We start from the raw sequence: 16,304 nt of genomic DNA on the forward strand, positions 1-16,304 counted from the left end.
AGCCATGACTAATGAATCACCGACAAACGCACAAGGCCTGTGGGTTAGCCGTGTTCCTCCGGTCCTCTCTCTTCTCTGTGTGACGCAACAAATGCAACAGAATCTACAGTCTGGATCAGTTTTCCATGCAGAATTGATCCAAATCGAGGAAAATCCACAAAGAGAGCAGGAATGAATTTGATCCGACTTACCAACGCAGGAGTCTCTGTGCTCTTCAAAACCGGCTGAGCACACGCACCGTCCAATGGGCACCAGCCACTCGCCCTCTGCGCTGCAGTACATCTTAGGGGTATCCCTCTCCTCAGCGTGGTCAACGCACTGACCCCTGACCTCCACCAGCGAGGATGAGTCGGCCCCCGTCACTACGTCCGTGAAAACTGCCAAGTTGCGGCTGACGCCCACGCAGCGCTTGTAGTAGACCCGGACCGAGGTGAGGGCGATGCAGGCGCCGATGTCCTGGAAGGCCAGGTAGAAGCCCCGTCTGCTCAAAGGGCCCACCCCTCTCACCTGTGCCCAAAGAGGAGTTGGAGAATACGAAGTTCAACATGTGAAAAGTATTCACAACCTTACATGTTTCTTCTGTTTTTATTTTTTCGATTATCAAGCAAACTCTAACATCAGACCAAGATCACCTGAATAAGTGCAACGTTGAGTTTCGACACAATATTTTCAATGATTATGGAAATAAAAATCTATCCACACCACGCTGGGCCTGTGTGGGAAAAAAGCAATCAGCCTACTTAATAAATCTTAAATTAGCAGATTAACAAACATATTTTGGAACGCTCAGCTCACCTCAGCTTAGTTTTACCATGATTGCTTGTGATTTTAATCATAAAATCACAAGCAACTGTAGCACCTGTCTGCCAACATGAAGAGGGGTGAGATTAAAAAGCAGCAAATCATCTAAAAGAAACTTAAAACATTGATGAACAAAAGGTAAAAAAAAATTGCCAATGGTGGTGACTGTGACAGGAGTTCCTGTAACTAGTGGGTTGCTGGTTCAAACCCCGTCTGTCTCGGTCATTGCGCTTCATCCACTTTGCCTGCTGATGGCGGTCAGAGGGCGCTGGTGCATGGCACCATCTGCATCAGGGAAGCTGTGGCTACTATCTTATAACTTACCGCCATCAGTGTGTGAATGTGTGTGTGAATGATTAAATGTAGTGTGAAGTGCTATGGAGTCCACCAGACTTCAAAAACAATTATTCAAGTTCAGGAAATTTACCATTTAAGCAGCTTGTCAGATTAATAACTTCAGCCACACCAAGAGCAAAATTAGTGTTTAGGAGCGGCCATCACAAAAACAGCACTGTGAGTGGTCAGTATGACCAGAAAAGGACTGTATAATGATCAATTCATTCACCGCACTGTAAACTGACCCATGCACTGTGAGAAGCTTAAAGTTTGAGATAATGTCTTCTACCGTAACTCTGCTTAAAACTTCGGAGGTCAGAAAAGAGCAGCTGAACTTATACTGAGTTTTAATGAAAAACATGTTAACTATGTTTACAACATTTCTTGCGCCGGATTTTATTTAGAGGTTTCAGAGATTATGGTAAGTGTTCTGAAAAACTAATCTTTCATTGTACTAGTTTTAAAAACTGTTTCTCGTTTTCTTTTTCTACTACACACTGATAAACTATGATGTGTCGTTCCGTCACATAAAGTCTTCAGAGGAAAAACAGACATTTCTGACCAATTGTGAGTATCTGCCCTTTCTTTACATCCAATCATTTCACTTTGCTTTTAGATTTGTGTATCTGAAGCACACGGATGCTGCTGCAGAGGGCTTCCAAGGTTCTGCTCAACAAATAAAAAATCCAATTGGTTTACTCGCTGTAAGTATGGTGTATGCTTTGACACTTTTAAAAAGCATAACAACATTTCAGAAGACGGTGTGGCTCTACATTATGTGCCCCAAAATCAACCAGTTTCAAAAGGCAATACTTTTCTCATGTCTGAGTGTGTGCAGAAAATCAGCTTTGCAGGATAAGGTTGGTGATTTTATTTTTCGCTGTCAACAAATCAGACTTTAAGTGCTCCGCCACAGAAGCATTAGGCGGCACTTATACATGCCAGGAATTTAACCTTAACAGGAGTAAATGGGACGTTTCTGGGGAACTATTTTCGTGGGTGAATTAATCCACTTTTAAGTGAGAAATTCTCACAGCTACACTGTTGTATGTGGGACTGAATAAAAATAAACTATTTACAGAGTGCGTGTGTGTGTGTGTGTGTGTGTCTGTGTCTGTGATGGATGAAGAAACATATTGCCACGGTAGGTCTGGAGTGTTTTTAATAGTTCAGTGGCAACACTGGCAACTCTGAGAAACCATCCAATCCATCAGGCTTGAGACGATCTATTTGGATTCTTATTTTAATAAAACAAGCATTAAGAAAAGAAATATTGGGACATACAACAGAAAAGCTTCACATTTCTCATGTTAAATTGGTGGAGGAAGAAAAGGAAGATGCTAGCCATATATTAAAAGCCAGATCATTGGAATAATTTGACTAACTTATCTCTACTTGACTATGAAAATTGTAAACTACAAACCTTTGCAACAATTTGTAGTGTGTCTGTTGTATTAAATTTGCATTATCCAGTATTAAATTTGAAACTATAAGACAAGAAGAGGCTCTTCAGGATATTCTTTCACTTTATAACAACTAAAACCACCGACAATATTACAATGTTCTCTGTTAGGGCTGAGCAAAATGGCAAAAAAATAAATAAAAATCAAGCACACTGATTCCCTCCATTTCTCGTGTCAATGTGAACACTGTTTCCTGCCGAGCAGTTTCCTCTGCGAGTCAGTGCATCAAAGAGAAAGCATCGTAAAACTTTTCCTGTGCGTGTTTGGCGAACACATCCAGTTTCAAAAGTGGAAAATTTTGACATTTCCTAGTTTTGTTGCAGATGGGAATAAGGGAGTAAATTTTCACCAAAATCATTTTTGAGATTTATCTCAGAAATAAAAAAAAAAAGGCAATTTCCAAATGTTCCCCAAATCTTCCACTTTTGAAACTCAGTCCAGCAAAGGTCAAATTTCCAAAAGTGAATATTTTTGACTGTAGATACTTCCATGTTTTTCTACAAAATCTCTGATGAAACTCAAAATTTATATTTTTTTCTAGCAAACATTCAACTTTTCTAACTCAAAAATTTCCAGTTTTGTTCTTTAAAATTTCTAAGCTTAATCTCAAAATTTCTGAGGTTTATGACAGAAATTTGCTCTCTTTTTTCCATCTACAACGGCTCTAACACGCCGTCATGACCTCCGCTTTGTGTCTGACTTCAGTCCACCTCTGAGGAGTGACGTACTGTATGCTCCAGTTTTTTGGGGGCAACAAGAATGCTGCTGCGCACGTTACATAAGTTGTTGCAAGGTAACCAAAGACTGAGTGTTAGCTGAGATGTGAAAGGTTGGGCAGTTTATTCTTTCCTCTGCCTACATCCCCCAGAATGCCGTGCAGTTCTCAATCGGACACGTTTTCTATCGGTATTGATCATGTGTCTATCACGATAGATATTGTTTTCTGGCTCAGCCCTGTTTTCTATCCTATGTTAGCTGTCAGTTTAAGCATTAAGAAATAGATGATTGCGTCTCATCTTGTCCTGTTATAATCTAGCTACCTTTGCTGCAGTTTCCATTGTCTGAACAGTACACGTGTAGTGGGATGAAGGGTGTGGTCACCTCATCATTTAGACTTTGCTGTTTGTTTTAAAGGTATTTTTGGCTCTAGTGGTCTTTATTTGAAAGTCCTATGACAGGAAAGAAGGGCAATGAGAGAGAGGGAAGATATGCGGCAAAGGTCACCAGAATGGGATTCGAACCTGCGGCCTTAGTCCGCGCTGAGGACTAAGACCTCCTTATGTGGGTTGTGCTTAACCCCTGCTCGACCACAGCACCCCAGACTTTGTGTCTTTTAATCATATTTATGGATCTAAGAGTTCCCCCAAGTGGTCAGATCAGCCAAATTAATCATAAGTACGGCAAGCTCTCCATTTCACTTCAAGCACTGTGAGTGAATCTTGATGAACACAGAAAAAGCATCTACATAGTGCTACATGAGATGAAGTAGTGCTGCAAAGTGTGAGCAGCAGTCATGTAAATCCACGTAGTTCATACCTCAGTGTTGAGCTTCAGTCTGCGGACCCCCAGGTCCACGCCTGTGAAGCTCTCGTCTGCAGCAATGGTGTCAATCTTAATGAACTGGTTCTCCCGTATGGCCGAGCCCACGGCTCTGTCTGACTCATAGTAGAACAGGTTGAAGGTTTCCTGGACAACGGACACAGTAACAACAAACTCTGAGCATGTGCTACCATCAGTGAACCCGGTTCTGTGTTAATAGGTAAAGAATGATTACGTCACATCACTGGAGCATACATCAAGTTTCACAGGTGAGCAGAAGAAATGTTGTGTTGCACTGAGTTTTCCATAATCCAGTAGAAGGCCTTTTTACTCTGAGTACCTTAAATGTTAATTATAAAAGGCGATTTTTTTTTTTACCGTCAGAATGGTCAAACGTTGGGACATTCATTAGGAACATCTAAAAGCCTTTGTTGGTCATAACTGTGATAGACATCGCTTAATAGTTCTTACAAAGCATTCTGTAGAACTGTGTGAAAATATCCAAACTGTTTTTATTTTCCAGATTTACAATACATATTTATTAAACCGGAAAAGGATAAATGATTTTCATATTTTTTTAACTAAACATCAGAACATTTTGTTGTGCCTTTGTAACGACCCCCGTTTGTTCAGACACCCCTTAAACAAAATCAAATTGCCTTCAGACGACACCTGGCTAGTAAAACCTGGTTTATGGTGAGTAATTAAATATTAGAGGCTGCAAAACAATCTTGAAACAAGGATGGAAGATGACATTTTTGAAAACTGTGATTGGCATCCAGTTTGACCGAGCATGAATGGGCAAAAACTGTAGATGTGCAAACCTGGGAGAGACAAAGCCCAAAACACTTCAGATAAAGTACACACTACCCAAAGTGTTCACTCAGGAGGTTAAACATAAATTCACAACAAACTTTTCAGATTTTTATTTGTCCACGTTGTTGAAAGCCGTGTATCCTTTTCTTTCCTTCACAGTTATGTATTAGTCTGTGCCACATCTTCAGGGCCCAGACTGGTACATAACTGTGTACTTCATAAAACCTCAAAGTTTCTGCATATAATATCAGGCCTATAAATGTAACAAATTTTACTGGATGATTAATTGTCCCAGAAATGATTGTGATAAACAATACTGATAGTATAGTTGCTTTTGAAACCATTTTTAAGTAAAATAGCGGTTATAGCATAATGTACTGTAAGTCTTCCCACAGAAAGACTAATAATTCTGTACACAATAATGGAAATGGACAGCAATATAAACATCCAAAAACAATAAAAAATAATAAGGAAAGAAAAAAATTGCCATTGATAAATATTTTGGTTTGGGCCAACCTGCTTAGTTTTGGACTGTGGGGAGAAGATACAAACCCTAAAGAGAGAAACTCTGAGTCAGGATTAAACCAGCAACTATTAGCCACAGCGCTAACCATCAAACTGCCAATGAATAAACATATATCTGCATAAATATTCACAGCTGATGAAAAACATACATCCGCAGCAGGGAGGCCGTGTCTCCACTCGAATTTTTGTTTACGCAGTTTAGAAAATAATCATGTGTAAATAAATTAATGCTGACGGTATTTAGCTCTAAATGACATTCAGCTGCCTCAGCTGATGTTGACTTAAGCAACATTGCTTAATTGCGTTTTTGTTTTTTAGTTTATCTTCGAAATGTCCCACTTGTCTCAACTTGCAACTCTGGGACAAGACAAACAGATAAAAAGAAGCACAGTCTGAGTTGAGTTATTGCTAACTACTCAAGGATCTGATTCAGACTGGACATGATTGAAGAGCCAAAGATTGGTGAAAACTGCAGCATAAAGAACCAACAAACTGTATCAACTACACAATGGGCAGTTTATATGATAGCAGTTTGAAAAACTGAATTTTACTGAAAGTTTATCAGATCTGGGTTTGAGTGCTTAAAATGTAGTGCCACTTTGGGTTTGGATCTGCAACAAGATCCATTAGTATGTTGATAGAATTATCCATCCATCCATTTTCTGACACTCTTGTCCCTAGTGGGGTTTGGAGGGGTGCTGGTGCCTATCTGCAGAAAACGTTTTGAGCGAGAGGCGGGGTCACCCTGGACAGAGCGCCAGTCTGTCGCAGGGCAACACAGAGACAGACAGGACACACAACCATGCACGCACACACACACCTAGGCAGTCATGTTTTTGGGCTGTGGGAGGAAGCCAGAGTACCTGGAGAGAACCCACCATGCACAGGGAGAACATGCAAACTCCATGCAGAAAGACCCCGGGCCGGGAATCAAACCCAGGACCTTCTTGCTGTAAGGCGACAGTGCTACCAACTGCGCCCGCTCGACAGAATTAATTCGGGCTATTTACAGTTGCCGTATGTAAATGCTGCAGTTTGTATTTATAAACATATTTTTTTTAGATATTTATTGAAACATTGTGACAGCAAGAGACACGTAAACTGTGAGAAGAAAATTGAGCTCCTCTGCCTCGTCCCAGTGCTCCTACAGCCATCTGCAGAAATACACCGCTCCCAGTCAAACAACCAATCAGAGCCAGGAGGAGGGTCTTAGTTCAGATAATGATGCCTGTGTGCACCCTGCTCAATGTGCTAATGGTGGAGAAACAAATTACCGTTAAAAGAAAACTGTTTCTCTGCTGTCATTGGCCATGCTAACTATTAGCCTGAGCATTCATGGCAGACTCTGGTGTCCAGAACTAGCTGTAGTGCAGCAGAGAGCAGAGGGGTAAGGTCTGAGAAGCATGTACCTGAAACTGATTGACAGCGTTAAGACCCTCCTCCTGTCTCTGATTGGTTGTTTTTGAGCAGGCGCTGTAAATTTCTGCAGATGGCAGCAGGACCACAGGGTGGAGGCGCTCATCGTATATCGTCGCAACAAGGTGACAGTTTGAACAAATATGCAAAAATCATATTGTTTACTGAAGTTACATACTCCAGCTGTGTAACTTTCATCCTACATTTCTGCTGTTTTATTTACACAGTTTAGCCTGTTAGAAGTGACAACGGAGCTACAGCCTACTCCAGCAGTGCCAGATGTTGCACCTCAAGCCCTTCCAAAATAGTCAAATTTTAAAATCAACATCAGATCCTAGTAAGAACTGAGTTTGATTTTCCAGCTGCTGGATTGGTTGACAGAGTACGTTACCTTGCAGGTACCCAGAACTCCAGGCATGCTGTTGCAGTCTCTCAGGGTGAACTTGACCTCGATGTAGATCCTCCTGGCTCCTTCTCGAGGGATCCAGCCAGACCTCAGCCAGTTGTTCTGACTGGGGCTCATCACGTTACACACCTAATGCAGAGGACAACGCCATCGTAAGATCACTACCAAAGGCAACATTACATGTGGAAACCTGAAGGAAAAAAAAGGTAGGTAACCCCTTGAGGGATAGTTCAGGATGTTTGAAGTAACATTTTGTTAAAAGTTGACATCGTAGTAAAAGGTTCTTTTTATTTTATTTTTTATTTAAAATAAGAAATATTTTATTCTTTATTTAAAATAAAATAAAATATATAGCAATCTTGACCGAGCAGCAATTGGTCAAGATTGCTGCTCTTATCAACTTATCGCCACCTTCCTAAAATAATGGCTTGTTATTTTTTTGACAAAAAAAAAAAAAAAAAGATTTTTGCAGAACCACCACTGACTTAGGCCATTGTTTTAGAAAGGTGACGATGTTGAAGTTGTTAAGAAATGTATCGGATATTAGTTCCAACCCAAACACAAGCTGTGAGGGCTGTGCAGAACACACCTGGTATGTGTGAATCGGGGTAAAATACTCGTCCATCTCGTTAATGGCATCCCACTGCAAAGACAAAAAGGAAAGAGAAAAGAACATGTCCGCTGATTAATCACGGTTTCTCCGATTCACATCATGCAGCAAATCATGCAACAGAGATTCATATTTACCCGCAATGATTCTCATGCATTGTTCAGATTTTTTTTTTTCCCCTGACAGTCCCAGGATAGCAGCCTCAATAAAAAATGAGCTTTTTAAAATATGCAGTTGAATTCCTGGTTGGAGCTCTGGAAAACTAGACTGAGGACATGCAGTCGCTTGTTCTACATTTCATAAGTGTTGAAATTCACTTAATGCTATTCCAGCAGGACACATTTCCCTTTAATTAGATGGCCCTCGTGTAGGTGATGAGATTTCTATTGTTTGCTTCTGGTGGGCACTAATTCAATTATCTCACTGTATCACTGCGGTAATATGTGTGTCACACCACATCGGAAATATTGAACAAGAAACCGCAAGGAATCATAAGCTTGGATCATTTTTATGTCAGGGTAAGAGATAGACATTTTTTAGCATAAAACTATAGCATATGATTCATTTATTGTTGCAGATTTAGTCGTACAGTTGAATTTTATGAAATATGTTTCACTCGAGGGAAAGGGCGATGCGATTCGGGTAGCTTCCATCTAAGGGTTTAGTTCGCTTTAATCAAACTCCAGTTTGTCTAGAAACTCTGGTTGGTTTGAAGGATCAATTGAACTTTGATGGAAACCAAAAAAGTGAACTCTGGTCTGACTACAAACATAGGTCTAGGTTGGATTGAAGTGGTTTGAATGTGAAAAGCAGAAAGTGGAGTGTAACACAGGGCATTATGGGTAAATACAACCAAAACAAACACAAGGGTCTAGCGTGTTAAAATTTACAACCACTAAAAATCTTACACAACTCCATTTCTGTTTACATTTCATGAAGAAGGAAGTTGCGCTTAGTGTCTTCTTTGGAGGTTTTTGTGTTTTTTCCTTCAGTGGTTCTTGGTGCAGCGCCACCACAGGCGAGGAGGGGAACATGTTTTTTAAAAGTTTTGGTTCATTTGACACAGTGCAAAAAGAGAACCACACCAGCTGAAAATGTAGTAAATTTTATGTAATTTTTGTCCCCAACTTTGATTGACTAGGTGTGAAAACACCCTACATGAATGTTTGGTAGTGTACCAAGAGCTTACATCTCTCTCATGAGATACATCTCATGACCTCTCATGAGGTTGGAGTATTTCCCTCCATTTTAAGGTTATTAATGGTAAAACTATAATTGCTGGGGGTTATTCCAACAACTGTACCCTACGGCAAACATGTCTAGGGACTGTCCCTTTTGGGTGTAGAAAAGAAACCTTTAATTCTTGCTCTCTACGTAGCTCTGTTAATTTTCTCTGCCTTATTCACTGGGGCATGTAGAAGTGCAGGCATGATGGAGGACATCTCTGCTTGTTTAACCCTGGTGTTACAGATGACTCTCTTGGGTTTGAGCAGTCTTGTAAGGAAGGTGGAGTAATTGAAAGGGAAAGCCTAGACTCCTGGACGCTGTGGGATGATCCTTGCTGAACTCAGCCTGGATGAGATGCTTGGGATTCTCCACAGAAACTCTCCACCCTCTCTAACCCCAAACCTCCTGGCCCCCAGCAGGCTAGGCCGAGACACTCACACAGCCTCTCAGGCTCTACGAGCCAAAGACCACAGGGATAATTAAGGTGCAGGACTCATTTCAGCTTTTACTCTCCCCTCATCCTCTCATCTTTATCAGCTAAATTGAAACTGTCCTTGAACTTGTGAAGACCCTGGCTAATTAGTGGAGTGTATAACCTTCCTATCTCCCTCATTATACTGTCTTACCATCAGTGTGCTCACAACCAGTTTTCCAGCTTTCTTGCATCATTTACTTTAACTCTGTTGATGGTCGAACTGGAGTTGTTCAGCACTGAACAATACAGAAAATCCACGTAGACTTGTTCCCTAGAAACAAACGGCTAAAGAAATGTGTTCAAAGGACAGCAGACCGAACTGAGTGTATGTTTTCCTGTCGACTTGATAACATTTTTTTCTAATTTCTGATCAGGAAAAATCTAATGTGGTAGAGGAGGAACAAAACAACTCACACACGACATGAAGTTGAAAAAAATTAATCAATGTCAGAAATTTTGAGTTATAAATGTCTTTAATGGGGCAGTACATTGTAGTTCCCAGCTACAAAGATAATTTTGTAGCACAATCTAGTAATTGCAATATCTTCAGTTGTTATAAAAATGGGATATATATCAAATATGCCTAAAAAGAATTTTGAGGCCTTGAAATCGGACTTCTGTCTCTTTAAAACTCCAGATGTTTCTGAAACTCTTCCTACAGAAAGTCATCAAAACAGGGCTCCTCTTTTAACTCTTTAACAAAGTTTTTACCAGGGTTGCACTAAGAAGTACTGTAGCTCCTATAATAAGTTCAGCAGATGCGCAGTTCCACCAGGTGTTTGCTAATTGCTGTTAGCTAGTCTGAAGGAGCTGAGTGTGAGAGTTGCAGGTGAGGGAGGGCACTGTGAGGCAGAAGCTCAGACACTTGAACACTGCAGCTCCAAGGAGAAGCTAGGTCCCCGGGGTTTTGCACAGCTGAATGGTTACCATGGAGATTAAAGAATTTCTCAAACCTGCATGAACCAATCAGGGCAACACTTGAGATATGTTTTTGATGTGTGCATTCATTATACCATGATATAAAACTGAAAAATTGTATTTTACATAATACTGCTCCAAGGAAAACCGAACAGAGACTCAGGTTTGCAGGCGGACCAGGGTTCGCTTTTTTGGTTTTCGTAAGAGTTCAATTGCAGATTCAAACTAGGCAAACAAGCAAGAGTTGGATGAAAGCAGACTGAAGAGGGATGTCCTGGACGATCCAGAGGAGGCTCACTGGGCTGTCAACGTTAGCGTGTTATTGCATGCGATTAGCCAGAAAAGTTTAACACATTGATATTTCATAATAAAATGACCTATTTTGACCTACAGGCCTTTCCCCCTGCAGACATTATCTAGTTCACAGAAGTGCGTTATGGAGTCGACAGATGGAGGGTCTAAAATCCTATTTATAGTTTTCCAGTCAATACTGGAACACACAAAAACATGCACAAATTACTAAAGTTTTTTTGTACTGTTGTAACCATTAAACAATTTCCCCTTCAGTTCAACCTTTTAAATCTAGATACATTGTTGAAGTTACTATTATAAAATAATTTGCAATTAATTAAGTTTTGGCAAAGCTCAATGTAATTTTCACAGGTGGCAGAGCGTTGTTGTTAGCTGCTGAAAGTAACTAAAAAGTTACTTTTAATGTAACTTAGTTACTTTCCAAATCAAGTAGTCAGTAATCTAAATGAGTTACATTTTGAAGGAGTAATCAGTAATCTGATTATAGTTACTTTTTCAAAGTAACTATGCCATCACTGTTGACCACAGAAGAAGAATCCTTCCAACCATGAAGCATGGCGGTGGTGACATCATAACTGGTGGTTTTCTGAAAAGGAGGAAATCTAACTAAGCTGCATTGACGAGAGGATGGATGAAGCCATGGATAACTAGAATTTGGGCAACAAGCTCTTTTTCTCAGTAAGACCATAAAGCTGTGTCGTGGCTCCATGGGAAGCATTTCAAGGTTCTGGAGAAAAACAGCAAAAACCATCTCAGAGTTTGCTGCTCTGTTCTAATTCCTCCGTCGCGGAGGCCGATTGGTTAAGCTGGTGTCCATGACGTCACACTGCATTGCATCTTTGCCTCCCTCGCTGTTTTTTCTTTGCCCTTGTCTTACTCTAATCATGCAGAAGCAACAGACATGTATTTTCTTTTCCTTTTTTTTTACGAGTAGAAGCATCAAAGACGGAGACAAAGCTGATGAACGGTGTCTTCTTTGAAAGATCTAATTTCAGATTAGTGAATGTGATGGGAGCTTCTTCGGAGCTCACAGGCAGAGGGAGAACAGGGACAGAAAACGGAGAGGAGGACAAAGAGAAAGTAACTAAAGGTGAGGCAAAATGGTTGTGGGGGTAATGCATGCACGTGTGTGTGTATGTCAAGGTAAGTTTGTAGGTGGCATTTCCAGGCTTGATGCTGCACTTTATGTAAAGTAACAGGTCTGCATATTAACTCTGTGGAAATATCAGGACCTGGCCAACACCTTTCTGGCTCTTACATTATCAGCTACACAACCAGAAAAGACTTAATAACTTTGCGTGTGGGTGTGTGTGTACGACCATGTCTGTCTGGGCTCTTTGACAGCGATAACCTTTCTGGAATGGAAGTGTTAATTGCACTGGTCTGGGATCAGTGGATGAGACGGTGCAATTGCTATCTATTCAAAGATGCTGTTTTTCCCCCTGTTTTGTTTTACAGGACAGAGTGTCTGCACATGATGGTAAAACGATGAAAACATTACAGTGAGTGGAATGTTTTTTTTTACCCCCGCCAGGAATGCTGGGACCACAAAGCAGGACGAAACAACAACAACAACAACAAAAATAATAATAATCAAAGGCTGTAAACGGAGGCAGTGAAAATTCAAGGGAATTTCTGGATAATTGAATAAGTTAGAAGAAAGAGGATTCGTTGTCAAAGTGATTTTGATTGAAGCCGAACTGATTAAAATTGTTTTGATATACTGGAAATAGAACCATGTTTGATCTAACGCTCAGTTAAATTAGCAAGCCACACAAAATCAGCCCCTTTAACGGGTCTCAGTCAGGGCTTTTCAACATGCATACCAACAAAGATCGACTTTAAAAATAATAATATTAATAATTAATATTGAATTAATAACATTTGCTTCAGAACTTTGTTGTGATTTCTTTGTTTGGAAACATAATTTGCTCCTGGACACATCACTTTCACCTACATGAAATTAGTCATATCACCCTGAACTAATATGTCCATTGAACACATATTAAAATAAAAGTGCATCACTGATGAATAAAAGTTAAATATTCCTGCAAATAAACAGGAAGTCTCAAAAAAGTATAAATCATTGTGAAATTACCAAGTTTATGTTACTGTTTTTTGATTCGCCATCTTTAATGTGATGCAATACAAATGATAAACCAACAAATCTGCAAACAGGAGTGCAGACAGTATAAAAAACAGCAATAATTTTAATTAATATACAGTTGTCTTGATTGCAAACCTAATATTAATTTTAGTGTACTTGATAAACCTGAACTAAAGTTCAGCTTCTGTAGTTAGATATTCCTGACAATCCAAAGTATCAAAATATCAAAATAATCTTGTTCAAAGGTTCCAGTCAGGAGGACACTTTTTTTTCAGTCAAGGTGAATTAATTTAGGAATATTTTCAAATACGAGTCAGTTCTGATCCAAAACATTCAAGTGACTGCTAGAAAGTAGAAAGTAAAAGAATATAGATTTCATAATTTGTGTATATATATATATATATATATATATATATATATATATATATATATATATATATATATATATATATATATATATACATTTATTTTTACACTTGTTTTAAAAAAATTAACATTTTACAATAGCCTAGCTGAACCAAGAACAAAATCTGAGAAGCGTCTGACAGGTTTGTGAAACATTCGTCACAAACTAGGCTGAGTCAGCAGGCAAAGTCAAGACAGACTCCTACCAAAGAACACTAAATGCTAAAGATTTATCAAAATATGCCGTAGCAAAGTAGTAGTTAAAGTGTGTGCACACTTATGAAACAAGAGTTCTGAATATTTTTACATGTGTTATATTATTTTTTTAGTTAAATTGTATAAGACACTGAAGCTGAAAAGGTTTAATGTTCATTTGGTTTCTGCTCCTCTACCATCAGTTTCAGCCTCACTGGGGAAGCTAACACACCCAGGATTTAAATCTGCTCATATTTCCGGTTCCACACATCGCCAGGCATCCCATCGTGTGCAAAAAGCTTCACTTGGCACAACATTCTGTTTTCATACCTGAGCATTAAGAAAGAATCATTTGAACAAAAATCAAACCGTCTTTTGTTGTTATCTCAATAAGGCTTCTAAGCTGTTTTCTACTGCATAATTAGATTCAGTGATATTCTGCTATCACTCTTCTCTTCCTCCTTTTCCTTTATTTTGACTGTTGCCTGAAAGCCATTTCCTTCAGTCTCCCAGCAACCAGACTATGAGAGATTTAGAGATGTGCGCTACCTGATCAAGGCACTGTATTGATTGACATAGAGACTTTGATTGTATATATCTGCTGTTTGCTGAGATTCATTTTCTTGCAGGCAGATCAGCGGCAGCCTCACCTGTCAACAGAGTAACAAAATTATTTATATTTTTTAATGTCTTTCCCCTCAGGTTCGTCCTTTACCGCTATCTAGTCTCAAAGTCTACAAATATTGGCCTTCATTGCTTGGTTTCTGCTATGATTTGCGTTGTCAACAGTGAGACCATACAACTACCAAACTATATTATAAACCTGTTGTCACTGTTTTAACCTGCCAGTCCGCTCAGGTCTTCTGGTTCTAATATTACTGATTAAACTGTAGCTTTAATAACATAAAGCTACATAATTTTTAAAGTTTAATCAGTAATACTTTTATAACAAATTTATGTCAGATCATGTCAAGTTGTCATAACAAAGACATTTTGAATAATGTCAACTTTGTATTAAAAGTGTCATGATTTACCAAATGACACTTTATGACAACAATCATAAATATTCATGAAGGCTGAAGACTTGATTGTAATACCTGGAGAAATCCTGCCAGGTAATGGCTTAACAGGTTAGCTTTGGTTTAGAATTGAATTAATCTGAGGAAGTGGGCGGAAATAATAAAATGTATACTGGCAAAGAGTGTGGGCTTAAATGATCTGGAGTGACTTCTGAAACGTTGTAGCTGACTGTAGTCAACACAGTCACTTCAAACATTTTCACAACCGTTTTCCTCAGAGATTCCAAGGTCAAGAGATTGGTGAAAGCTGAAACCATTCCTTGTGTGCAAGTGACACATGACATGATAATGCAGTAAGTGAAATCCATTTTTCCACGGCTTGTCACAAGCTCAGTCTCCTAGAAGCAATCAGAATCGTTTTCTTTGACAGTCGCCGTTTCTCAGGCTGTGCTTTCGAGCTCGCCATATGTGACAGATGTAACTCTTTGGCAGATTTTCTCCTTGGTTTGCTTCTGCATAGAAGACTTGGGGACACAAACAAGAGTGTTTTCAGACATCAGGAATTGATTTCTGTAGTGACAAGCAGGTCATGCTGGCCTATAAGATCTTTGAAGACCAGAGTGGGTTAATAACACTTTTAGGGGTCAATTAAAACCAAAAGACACTTCAACTGTAGATGGAAAAAACAAACAAATTAAAGGCCACAAAAGTTCATGCAACACTTCAAGATCAGTTTCATTCATAGGTGAAAAATATGGCTGTTATAAAAACTGCATTCTACTTATACTAAATGGTTCTGATTGATGTTTCTACAGTTTAATTGTCTTCCTTTGAAAAGTTCTGGCATTGGACCACAATGACAACACACCGTCTGTCTAACATCCTAAATTCACTCACACAAGCTCCTCTGCAACTCCCAGGGAGTCTGGACCCAACAATAATCTAGAATGCACCCTTTGCCTGTTTTTTTTTTTCTTCTTTTATCTCAGTACATATTTTCACAGATGGGCTGCTTGCACCACCGTTAGCCCACAGTAGCTGTGAGGTGTTGCCCCATGCTGCTCTCTCGTGGGAGCTTGTAAAGCCAATTATGCTGCGCCGGACGGTCATCGAGAGGGCAGCAGAGATAGTTCAAAGACTAGCTGAAGGTTTGTTGTGGAAGTGTGTAATCAGATCTGGAGGATGGGGCTGCTGAATGCAGTAGAAAGGCTCGCAAACTGTTGGAGGACAAGAAAAAAAAAAGGCCGATGTCTAATTCAAAAGCTTCACAGAGCTCAGCTCATTATCGAGCCGATTAACTCCAAAAAATTCTAGAGAAAAATGGGTTTTATGTTGACATGTGGTTCAGCACAGGGATAGCAGGGGCTTATTGGCGTTAGTGTGTTATTGTGAAGCAGTTCTAAACAATTTAATAAATTAGTTGTAACGTGAAAAAGAAGAATAAAACCTACTTTGTTTCATTTTACTAGTTTTTAGTCAAACAAAACAGAAACATTGTCCTGTGGTCATGATTTCTCTGGTTTCTGTCATGTCCCACGCTGCCCTGCTGCTTCCTGCCCCTCCCCTACCTGTTGATTAACTCATTGCTCTCACCTGTGCTCAGAGAAACACCTGCTCTGAACTCATGCAGGTTGTCTTTTCATATCCTTGTACAGTCTTCAAGAGGCCCATTGCCTTGTCTCTGGTTGTAGTCCTGACCAGTTTTCTCTCTCCTGCTCTCTTCTCTGTATCTGT

At 39.6% G+C, this 16,304-nt stretch overlaps 1 protein-coding gene across 4 annotated transcripts in view; it reads right to left on the reverse strand.

Annotated features, from left to right (window-relative positions):
* The window catches only part of epha8 (EPH receptor A8), a 128,052-nt gene that overhangs the window by 56,829 nt on the left and 54,919 nt on the right, over positions 1 to 16,304 (reverse strand). For all 4 annotated transcript variants that reach the window (XM_023325024.1, XM_023325023.1, XM_023325022.1 and 1 more), the window contains exons 3-6: positions 7,892 to 7,945; positions 7,288 to 7,431; positions 4,137 to 4,286; positions 192 to 507 (exon numbers count right to left, since the gene is read on the reverse strand). In XM_023325024.1, coding sequence (XP_023180792.1) covers positions 192 to 507; positions 4,137 to 4,286; positions 7,288 to 7,431; positions 7,892 to 7,945 — 664 coding nt within the window. The remainder of the gene's footprint in view (positions 1 to 191; positions 508 to 4,136; positions 4,287 to 7,287; positions 7,432 to 7,891; positions 7,946 to 16,304) is intronic.

This window comes from Xiphophorus maculatus, chromosome 20 (assembly GCF_002775205.1).
Source record: "Xiphophorus maculatus strain JP 163 A chromosome 20, X_maculatus-5.0-male, whole genome shotgun sequence".
NCBI lineage: Eukaryota > Metazoa > Chordata > Actinopteri > Cyprinodontiformes > Poeciliidae > Xiphophorus > Xiphophorus maculatus.